This window comes from Diprion similis, chromosome 1 (assembly GCF_021155765.1).
Source record: "Diprion similis isolate iyDipSimi1 chromosome 1, iyDipSimi1.1, whole genome shotgun sequence".
NCBI lineage: Eukaryota > Metazoa > Arthropoda > Insecta > Hymenoptera > Diprionidae > Diprion > Diprion similis.
Window position 1 is genome coordinate 13,448,277 of NC_060105.1, and position 12,302 is coordinate 13,460,578.

The window sequence follows — 12,302 nt, forward strand, 5'->3', positions numbered from 1 at the left end:
CATCAATGGGCCAGCCTAAGAACTTCCCAAGGTTTCGAGGTCATAAAACATTAACAAATAAAGTAGAAAAACAAATTATAGTGCATCACAGGCAGAGGGCGATTTTCCTCGTGTGCGAGGGCATTTATGAAAGGTTTAGGGTATGGCATGTGATACTGTTTTGTGTAGTTTTATATATAGTTTTGTGGTAATTAAATTGCTTAACATCAGAATTAGAATAATCGAAATGTTTGTTTTTTTTCTTATTTAGCGGCACCTATCCGACGCTGAATTTGAAGCTATTCTACAATTCACTCGTGCTGAGTTTTACCGGCTGCCACAATGGCGTCGCAACGAGATTAAACGAAAAGCACGACTCTTCTAATTCTTTCAAAAGAAAATGAATTATTATTATTATTATTATTATTCTATAATAAAATAATTTTTCAGAGTAATTATTTGTGCAGAGTGTATTTTTGAGTGCAACAGTCTGGTTTATATAATAATTAAAAGCTGATATTGTATTCTGCAGAATGTGTCAGGGAGTAGCGAATGATAAATTTGATTTGTTCATAGTTACATTAGACAATTATTCTCTACAACACAGTTCTTCAATCTGATGTTTCACAGTTATCTGAATTCTAGTGGACACATGATACATTAACTATATTTCCATACTATTGTTTGTACTTTTCGCTAATCGTTATTGTCAACTTCATATTACTTTCTACGTTAAACGTAAAATTATACGTTTAGTGTATATTTTCGAATTTAGAAATCTAAAGGACCTATTGACACAAAAAACGAAACGTTCCAGATCACTTTTAAACGTAATTTTATTATCACGCAGGCTTGCCCATATTGGAAATAAAATTTAACATACGTAGATAGATACATGAATTAGTTTTTTAATTACGAAACTTTGTATCAGGTAGACTTCACGGAGTGCTATAAAAGTTGACTTAGTGTCATCTTAATATCTTAACTTACTTGGTAATACGAAATTCGTAATTTCGAATTGAATGCATTACTAAAATAACCGTTTTATTGGGCTGTCACGTTTTTCTGCTATAGTTGATATTTTTTACTAACAAATTCAGAGGTATAATACTTGTACCGACTCATGTATTTTTCTTACTACCAGCGCTCTATAAAGATTGTTTTACCTATAAGCTGTTAAATGCAGTGGTCGATTTATCCGGTGTTTCAACCACAGCAGAAACGCTGCCATTCGATGACATGGCTTTGCAATTGATAAATAAATGAATAAACTATGAGAAAATGTTACAATACAATTATTAATTACTGTAAATAAAATGGGTAATGTAAGAAAGCAAGCAGAATTCGCATATGCTATGCTTAACCGTCATACCCAAACACACTCCTTCAAGAATGATGAAATATATTATCTAAAAATTCTATTAGATAATGATGATAGTAATTATAGCTGGTACTTTTAATAACTATTACATGTTACTATAAGCAAAATGAGAAAAAAAATGTAAACGAAATGAAAAATATCAGATAGGATACACGTGGCTTGTGGAATGATACTATAAAAAAAGTGTTAAAACATCAATAAACGATATTGTCATACCGCAAGCTAAGCGTGCAAGAAGATGGGCCATGCTTTAAAACTCATTTTTCTGGGTATAGAAGAACTAATTTAATTAAATAAATATTTGACTGACAAGTCAGAGCTACATTACTCGAACGTTGAGGCTCTGGTAGCGCAACTAGCACATTTGCAATAAAATAGTTACATAAATAAATAAATATAAACGTGTCACATATAACAAACTTCATGATTGTCCTTTTGCAAATATCGCAAGTCGAAGAAGCGAGCTTACTTATATCATTAGTGTGCAAGATGATTAATTTTTGGTGTTGAAAGTTTGAAAGTTTAATTCTAAGATTTCGCAGACTTAATTTATTTGGCAAATTATTTCAGAAATAGATGTATGAAAGTTTTAACATTTTACTCAAGGTGTTCCGGATATGACGTCATGTTTAACAATCTTGATCTCTATGACTGATGTTATATGACGAACAAGTTTTGATTGCAATTTTGAAGATCAGCATCGTGGGTCAAAAGTTAAATAGCTAAATATGAGCTAAGACTGTGAGTTATGTTATTTAAATTTTTTTTTTGATTTTCTTGAAATGTATTTTTAAATTAGTTTCTGAGTCACTCCAATACAAAGAGGTGGATTTTTCGCATATACTACGGTAGTGATTTGCTACGAAATATTATCATTTAACATGATTTATTAGCTAAATTCTGACTAGAGATATTTTTGAAAAGCAATTATATTACATGTAAGCTTATGAGTAATGTTAGAAATACATTGAAGATTTCTATAACAACGTTGATATTTGTATCATATTTTGTGGCCACAACCCGGGAACATACTGTATGTCGCCGTTACAGTGCAGCTTTTGCAGATCTTATCCTGCCAATAACTGTTCAGTTGCAATTAGCAAGTATTAATCATATATATAAATATACATTGATATATATATATATATCAAGTGACAACCGGCCAGTTAATATGTGCTAGAGTTCAATACTTATTTTTGTAACGCTGCCAGGTACATACTTATTGGATTTTGCATCATAACTGCGGCATAGAGAATGTCAATATGCTTTTACTGTGATGTTAACAGATGTAACGTATCCTGTATAAAAGCACATCGCTTCCGCTAGTCCGTGAAATACAATAAAGGCAAACACTACACAGAATTCACGTTAATTCTCTGTTATATCCTAAAACCATTTATACTCAGTTATGGAAGAACATGTTTCACCTAACTCTGGGGCAATAGTATACCCAAGAAAACTAGAGACCAGAACGGATTTTTCGGATTATTTATAATCAAATTCCTATTAATTATCACCAATTACATGCGAATGGTTCCATGCTGAATAGTTTATCGTTCTTCTTCTTCTTCTTCTTTTTCCTTCTGGCTATACCCCATATGAGGATGTGCCAATGTACTCTTTAATTAACCCCGGTATATCCGGTGGTTTCCAAGCAATGATGCACTCTTTGCGTAGCGAATAAAAAGAAGTTGACGTCTCTCCTCACTTTGAGGCTTTTGTGATGAGGCTTCAGTTTGGATGGGAGGATGAGGGTGTTGTCTCAACATTAGAAAAAAAAGTTACCAAAAAGGGAAAAAAATTGAGGAAAAAAAAATCTAGTGACAACACAAAACACTGAAACTGATCCAAGAAAAATTGGTTAATTACTGTGTGGAGATCATAGATTAATGTTGTTTTTGGAGATAAAATCTGCCTGGACTAATATTACACTAAGTGGGTTTTTAATAAAGAGAATTTGGATGTCAGAACCTGGAATGATATTATTTTTTTGGAAAAAGGGTTTGAGTTTCACTTTTGGAACGCTAAAATAAGGGCATTCCCACAACAAATGGTTAGCAGATTCGACTGGGTGATCGCATCTACACTTCTGGGGGGCCACCAGACCCATTCTGGCCAGATGGTCGTTGGATTTTGTGTGATTCAATTTTACTCTGTTAATAATTGTGATCTTTTTTCTGGCCAGGGCGAGACCTTGGAACCAAGGCTGATAGGAAAAGTGACCGGCGCTCGAACAATAAGTAACTCCTTTGAAACCACCGATATTATGGATATGTGTCTCAGAAGAAGAAATCGTCCGGATTCTAGAGAGAGGCCTCAGATCTGCCCAAAAAACTTTGTTGTTAAATTCCGTGGGTAGGTCACCGACAGAACGAGCTGCCATATCAGCTTGTTCATTCCCACTAATGCCTACATGTGAAGGGATCCAGACCAGATTACAATGCCCCCCAAATTCTTGAATTTCGAATAGCTTTGACTTAATGTTGTTAAGGATGGGATTACTGCGATTATTGGTTATGGGGGCCGATAGAGCCAAGATCACACTAAGGGAATACGAAAAGATAACTGACTTCGGTAGCTTGCGGTCACAGATCAATTCCAGAGCTTTAAGATTGCCCAGGGACTCCGCCGAAAAAATGGAGGAGTTGTAATTCAGGCTAAAGGTAATGGACCGATTCTCCCCAGGGAGAAACAGAGCAGCCGATACCTTCGGAGGGTTAGTTGACTTTGACCCATCCGTATAAATTGGCACAAAGTCCTGGAACTTAGAATCCCAAATTGCCTTCAGGCTAGTATTTGGGGAGGAAGCTTGTTTAAGGCTCAAACCAATTGAGGTGTCAGTGTTAATTGGACTAAATATACCCTGATAAGGTGCATCAAAGCAGACAAAAATTAGATGATTTGATCCAGTTGGTGTTGCCTCTCACCGAGACCCAGGCCTTATATATAAATGATCCCGATGAGGAAGGAATCCTTCTTTGTCTTTGAATTAGCATTTCCATATACTGAAGCTTCGGGATAATCATGTTCCTTAATAGGGAGCACGTTCTATAGACGAAGTTCTTGACTAGTTCCTGTCTTCTGGCTGCTAAAGGAGGGATACCGCCTATATGTAGAGTCATATTGTTGGGAGGTGTCCTCAGACAACCTAAACAAATTTTTACTGCCTGGGCCTGAAACGAGTCTGGCCTGGAAAGATGAATTTTAGAAGCTGAACCAAAGAAAAAGGCCCCCCATTCCAGGATAGCCCTGGTAAATCCTTTGTAAATCACAAGCATAGTAGATGGGTGACTGCCACAGGAAAGACTGGAGATAGCTTTGAGAACAGACAGGGCTTAAACGGCTTTGGTCCTGTTAAGTTCTATATGAGGCTTCCAAAGGAGTTTCCTGTCAATATAAACTCCTAGGTATCTAACAGAAGGCTGGTTGACAATACGGGTCCCATTGAGCAAGATGTGGATAGGAAGGTTGCCGATTTTTCTTCTCGAGAAGACGCAGAGCTGAGACTTTCCGGGGCTCACAGTTAGCCCTCTGGAGAGAAGCCACTGGTTGATAGCCTCCAGGGAACGCGTAACCTCCGCCAAAGCGGATTGTAAATTGCCATGAGATGAATAAATGACAACATCGCCTGCGTAGGTGACCAACCTAGTATGCGCACCCATATGGTGAAGGATGTCTCTCATGTAGATATTAAAAAGAATGGGACTGAGAGCGGATCCCTGGGGTAGGCCGAGATGGGTAGACCTGATACCAAGGTCCGAACCCTGAATCCTTCCGTGTAGGACCCTATGACCAATAACATGACCTATGAATCTAACGATTCTGTCTGAAACCCCTAACTCCAATAGGTCGTGAATAAGAATCTTCGGGATGATATTATCAAAGGCTCCCTCTATATCTACGAAAACTGCGACAAGATGTTCTTTCTTTATGAAACTGTTAGTGATGTCAGTAGTGAGTACCGCTATGTTGTCGTATACCGACCTGCCTTTCCTGAGGCCGAAGAAGCATTTTGGAAGAGTGAATCTGTTTTCCAACCACCACTGGAGTCTAAAGTTGACTATCCTTTTCAAGGTCTTCAAGATAGTGGACGAAAGAGAAATAGGTCTGTACCCCTTAGCCCCTGGGTTGGGAACAAAGCAGACCATGTAGTGTGACCACTGCTGCGGAAATTTCCCTGTAGCGAGAACTTGATTGAAAATGTCAATGAGCCAGCTTATTCCTTCAGAAGGAAGGGACTTAAGGATGCCATTTGTAATGAGGTCTAGACCTGGGGAAGATCTAGTTTTCACAGATGCCAGAGACCAGGTTCATTCGTCTGGCGTGACGTCAGAGTCTGAGATGGGATCAGAGTTACCCAAGGCGGGAGTTATAAGGTTTTCGGCTGCGAATGGCACCGAGACCTTCCGAAAGGTAGCAATTATATTCGGATCATCCGGAGAGTATACGGGAATCGATTTTGACAGGTTAAATCTATATTTAAAAGCCTTAATCGAACTCCAGACCTTGGCCAGACTGGTCTGGGGACCGATCGAGGAGCAGAAGTCCCTAAAGCTCTTCCTCTTGACCTCCCTGAGGTAGTTTTTGACCTCTTTATCTAACTTGAAATAGGAATCGAGATTTTCTTCGGAGGGGTTACATCTAAAGCGTTTGGCAGCTTTCCTCCTAGTGGCCACCCTGGCGGAGCACTCAGGCGTCCACCACGGAGCAGCGGGAGGAGACCCCTTTTGAGTGGAGGAATCAAGTGGATCCAGACCCCCGGAAACCCGGAGAGATTCGTAAATGGAATTAATCAATTGATCATAAGTGAGGTCAATATTGTGATCGAACTTAGGGATAAGTTTGAGTTTTGAAGATAAAGATTTGTTAAAAACGGACCAGTCCACTTTATTAAGACCCAATTTCTTCCTTCCTTGGAATCTGCAGTAGGAAACATTTCCTATCCAGATCTGGATAGGGAAATGATCGCTGCCCAGAGGATCTTCCAAAACCTGCCAGGAGGTACAGGCAAAAAGCGAGGCTGAAACAAAAGTCAGGTCCGGTACGCTCCTCTTATTAACCTCTACGTGTATACGGGTAGGAGAGCCATCGTTCACTAAAATCATTTCACTGTCTGAGAAAGCCTCAAAAAGGAACTTGCCGTCTTGATTGAGGAGCTGAGAGCCCCATAAGTAATGATGGGCGTTGAAATCCCTACAGACGACCAAATTTTCGTATTGTGAAAGGACCAGGAAGAAGACCCTCCACTGGTCACGAGATAATAATTTGTTGGGGGGTCTATAAACATTTAGAATATGAAGGTAGGCATTGGAAAGTTTAATTTGGACCATGTCCCACTCCAGAGTGGAAGGAAGGGGGACACAGTCCAATCTCTGATAAAAAATATTTTCCAAAATGAGGAAGGCCACCCCTCCCCCGGTGGTGGGTGGAGGCCCTCCTCACCGTGTTAAAACCCTTAAGTTTAAGAAGTTGAGAGTCCTTGAGCCATGTTTCAGTTAAACAGATAACGTCATAATTCATTAAAAAGGTCTGGAATTCATTGATTTTGCTGAGGGCGCTGCGACAGTTCCATTGGAGGATCTTAATAAGATCGGCCATGTTAATCCTGGCGTTGCCACCTGTAAAGCCCCTCCGAAGCCTTGATATTAGTAATGATACGATCCGAGTCGGGGAACTCATCAGTAATTCTTTTACAGATAAAATCTGTAAAGTGAGTTAAGGAGCTCATAATCTCCGATCTAACCCAATCCTTCATCCGCAGTTCCGCCTCTGAGGTAGAAGGAGAGGGGGGAGAAATGTTCAAAAAATATTTCTGTTCCATAGGATAATCCTGTTCTCCTGGATTCTGTTCCGGAGTGAGTGTATTGGAAAAAATACTATAGGACGAGATAGACTTGCTATCAGGCGTAGAGTGACCCAGGGTAAGCGCAGAGGTAAGGAGTGGCTGAGGATAACGAGATGCCGTCTGTACGTTCCCTTTCGTTGAAGAAGAAGAGGAAGAAGCTCTACGCTTTGTAGACGAAGTGGAAGGAAGCGGAGGAAATTCATGACCCGACGAAGCTTGGGGTCGAGAGGAAGCCTGAGGTATGGGAGCTGTAGGCACCTGAGAGCTTGAAAATTTTTTCAGGATCGCATCCTTCTTCTTGACGTACGAAAGACAGCGCCTGTCGGAGGCCATATGACCCCCTTCGCAGTTGGCACAGAGGAGATTTGGACTGTTGTCCGTGAGGTCGCAAAATCTATAATTATGCATACCTCCGCAAAAGTTACACCCGATTTTGCCTCTACATTGCGCTTCGATGTGACCGAATCTAAGACATTTCCTGCATTGTTTGACCGAAGGAAGGTAGGGAGATACATCCCTGGTACTGAGATGAATGGCCACTTTCTCTGGTAGATCGGGGCCTCTAAAAAATATTTTAATACGAGACGAGTTCTCCTTACGGGAACCACCGTCGGGATCTCTAAGAACCCACGGGATTCTCTCGATGTGTTCCACAACTGAGATTGAGTGTCCTAAAACAACAAGGTTGTCCCGTATTTCGTCTGTAGTAAGTGAAGGATCCACCCCCTGACAAGGCCAGTTTTGTAAATGCATCCGTCCGGGATGAACGCACCCAGGGACGGATTGCATGAGTTAATGCCCTGGTCAACAAAAAAATTTGCGTCTACGATGTTCTCAAAAATAAGGTTGTATCGGTTGATACCGGAAGCTTTAATGTTAGAAATTCCTTTTAGTAAGCCATTACTTTTGAGTATTTTAGCAAGACTCATTGCGTGCATTTTACCTGCATTACCGCCTAGTTTGTCGTATACCTGGACCAGAAGAGGAGTACGATCACCCTGCCTATATCTGTTCTGACTCACACGGATGAACGGGGTCCAAGGAGGATTGAGCTGGAGCCTTTTTTATTGGGAGGGGAGTCCGAGAGCTCTGGGCTCCTTGGCCCTTTTCATATCGACTGTGGAATTATCGTTGGACATTTTAGCAAACAAACAAACAACAAGTCAAGGTACCTTCACCGGGATGATACGGGAATCTGGGTAGGAGCCAGTGCCTTCCAATTCGCCGTCGACGCTGATGAATCCAAGTTTGTTGGTTATTGGCCAAGATATAACGAAAAAAAATCCGACAGTTGGAAGAGAAGATGGTGGTCAGTGTAGATGGTGGAGCTGGCAGCCGCCGAGCTATGAGGGCAAGGCACCTCCAAGATATCGCTGGTGTAAACCGATGAGGTGTAATCGATGGCTGCGACCGATACAGTAGATGTAACTGTACGTTTTCTGGGCAGTAGATTTTTGCAGCTACTACAAGGTACGTTACATTTGAAAAAATACTAGAGACGCTAGGAAGACACAACTAAGCCTGGTTGGCCATCTTGAAGCACTCCTAGTTTATCGTTCTAACGAATGTGTGACAGCAAAAAGTTTGGGCACGTGCAGGTTTGCCGTACAATATCACTGTCAAAAAAAGATAGATGAAAGTTTGTTCGACCTTTCGGAACTTTAGGAGTGTTCTGCTCCCAACAAATGATTGGTCTCAGAGTTGTAAGAGAAGTTTTTGACGGTAGCATAGCACGGCCAATAGGTTGGAAACCATGTTTGTCATTTTTTTTTTTTTTTTTTTACAGTGGTGCTGTAAATAGAACTTGTTTTGTCGCTACTCGTTGGAAAATAACATGGAAAACAAAGAAAAAAACAAAGCCTTGCTCTAGAAATTACTTTTTGTTGAACTAGTGCGGTTCGAATTTATGAGGAACTTGAAACTCGCTTCAAAAAACCAGGTTCCTAGAAGTTTTAAAATGAAAATGAAATAAAAATTAACCCGATCACTGTACGGTTGTCTTACGCACTACTTAAGGGGGGATTTTCCTTTTTTTTCGCTAAACTTATCGCTTTTTTCTAATTTTCTGGTGAAGAAACTATACAACGGATCAATGTGAAATTGGCACGTGAATTTGAAGAAAATCGTCAGTTCGGAAAAGTATAAGTTCGCGCCGAAAACTAAGTAGCAATGTCGTAACTGATGCATACTATAAGATGGAGTATTCACGCATTCGACCGATTACTTTTTTGTTTGCAACACTTACGTGTAAAATTAAAGAATTCTAGTTCAAGATACTGTGAGTATCTTGTGATATATATTAAAAGTTCAAACACTTATGTCAAATATCATGTTTATCTATCATTGTAACGTTATTCCATTGTATTGAACAAAGAAATAAATGAACTAAATGATGGTGTGCATAAATTATTTAAGTGACGATCGGGGGGAAAAACGATAAACCTATTAACGATGCCGTCGGGGACGTGATGGCTAGCGGATTGATCGAATGCGACGATTTCTTGTTAAACGAGTTTATTGTTCACAATTTGGTAATTACTCTATTTTATTGACAGCCTCGGTGATATGCACGCGAATGTACCGATCGATCATATTATCCCAACAGACGCCATCTCGCGAGAAACCGTCTTTTTGAGACGGCCAGCCTCGGAGATGTCCCAAGATCGCGTAACTAGTACCGACCCGACCGAGGGTGGGCTCAAGAATGTGCTGGCCAAACCAATCGACACGTACATCCGGCCACTATCTCGCGAGGCTGTCATAAGCCTGGCTTTTCTAGAGGGAAAACCATCTCTCGGGTGATGACCTACTACCCGAAAGCTTAGAATCGCTTCGGAAGTGAAGCTTAGAACTCTTCCGTTAAGAGGAACTTTCGGGAATATGTATGTAATCCGTAAAAGTATTGAGAACGCCAGAGATCTCCGTAACACTTAAAATATTTCAGAAAAGATATTCTGAAAATATTGGATTACGAGTTTATAGAACTCCATAGAATGGGGGCTTATCCTCACTTTCAAGAGGCAGTGTGCTACCTAAGTTGTCACGCCAAAAGCTCATTGAGAAAAGTCAATAACAATAGAGCAGATGGCTGCAATTCCGTGGTGAATAAGTTGAATTCTGGTAAGAGAGTGAATTATTGCATGAAAAACTCATACGAAATGAGATGCTACGGAGCGGTTGTACAGCACACTACTCATTGTCAGTTGGCGTTGCCTAAGTTGCACCTTCATAAGAACTACAAGTTTCCCACTACTGTAATGAACATGGAAAGGTACAGGGGTTACCTAATCATCGAAACCGCTTGTAAAAGTTGAACAATCGCAATCAGAGTCGTCGAAAGTTTTACGGCGTCGACCAAGACTATGGTCCATCGGCTAGGAAGCCGGATATTGATAAGGACACCTTCGATGTTCTCTCTGGTCAACACATCGATAAATTGAAGTCCTACCAAAACAACTGTAGCCAGATTGAGCGTGATACGATATCACAGAGCAATTCTGAACTATGGCATCAGTTGCGTACTGAGATAATTACTGCATCGGAATTCGGGCCGATATGTCGTATGCTGCCAAGTACTTTGTGCGCGAATATGGTTACGGGCATTCGGTTTCCGAAGATCGTTGACACTGCTGCTACCCAGTTTGGGATTGCAAACGGGAGTAACGCCATACAAGACGTAGGATTATTACTGGGAAAAGAAATAGTTCTCTGTGGTCTCTTCGGTGATCAAGAGATCCCTTATTTAGGAACGTCTCCAGACAGCTTAACAGACGACGATGGTATCATCAAAATAAAATGTTCATTTTCAGCTCACAACGCTAATTTCGATCAGGCTTTCGATCAAGACAAACCGAATTAGCCCTCTTCAATGGGATATACAGATAATCGGTGGTAATGCATGCAGACATTGGTGCTGCCTTTATTACGATAGTTTTACACTATACGTTTACGATAGTCTCCTACGCGGCGAATACGAGCGTTTGAGCAAAAAAGAAAAAGGATTTATTTCTAAACGCTATCCTCATATCGATATTGCGGACATAGTTCTTCAATCCGTTACGAGACAGCCCCACTCCCTCAGTTATGGCGTATACGCGGCGTCTTACGCAACGGCAATTGCACTGGACGATGACCCTGTTAGGCAAACCTATTCGCAAGATGCGATAGTAATGAGAGCGCATTGAATTATAATTGTGACGAGGGGGTGAGCCTCGCACATAAGATGGAGAGAAAGGAGATCGACGAGAGATGGGGTTGAGATTAAACAAGTGTCAGTAGGAGGCAGAACTTTTTGCGTGTATTTTTCGGGAATGACTTACAACTGATTAATAAGGGGTGGATCCCGCGTGGCGACCGGTCACACCCCGGCCGACAGCGTGTGTCTTAAAACTAGTACCTTAAAACTAATGTGTGTCCACTAAATCCACGCTATGGTCCACTAAATCTATAATTTATTGACAATGATGTACGATATGATGCTTTGTCTGGTTTCGTTATTTTCTGATATCACTATGTCCTGCAAGGTTCTATGGATGGATATATTGTTATTTCTCATATATTCAATCAGGGAGCCCATTTTCCCATTCCCAGGGCACCTGCAAACCAGATGTTCCGCAGTCTCCACTTCCTCACCACATATGCAGTCCTCTTCCGGGATAATATTCATTCTCTTCCAATGAGCCTTATTTCGGGTATGGTTTGCCATTAATCTATTTACTATCCCAATTCTTTGTCTATCCTAATCTAGGTTATTAAACCATGGGGTGCTTAAGAATCCTGCTGCTAATCTGGTAAAATTTACCCCCTTACCAGTTGGCGGTGCTGCATAACGATTTATGAATTCCGCGTGCCTGCCTTAGCCTGATACTTAAATGTGCCGAATAAATCTACATCGTGATACCCCGGGTGATCTATTTCGGGCTTTCCGCTGGCCATTCGGGCGAGCGCGTCTGCCTCTTCATTTCCTGATATTCCACAGTGAGAAGGAATCCACAATATGAGAACTTTTCGATTTTGCCAGCTCTGATCTAATATGCCTGCCTAATACAGGCTGCCGCCTGATCCGTGCATCAATTCCCTGCTTGGAAATAGAGTGCA

General features: G+C 40.9%; 1 protein-coding gene across 6 annotated transcripts in view; it reads left to right on the plus strand.

The window, feature by feature from the left end:
* Window positions 1-370, plus strand: part of LOC124411352 (actin-binding LIM protein 2) — a 34,778-nt gene extending 34,408 nt beyond the window's left edge. For all 6 annotated transcript variants that reach the window (XM_046890538.1, XM_046890708.1, XM_046890789.1 and 3 more), the window contains one exon: window positions 251-370. In XM_046890538.1, the coding sequence (XP_046746494.1) occupies window positions 251-364 (114 nt within the window). In that variant the 3' untranslated portion in view covers window positions 365-370. The remainder of the gene's footprint in view (window positions 1-250) is intronic.
* The last annotated feature ends 11,932 nt before the right edge of the window (window positions 371-12,302 follow it).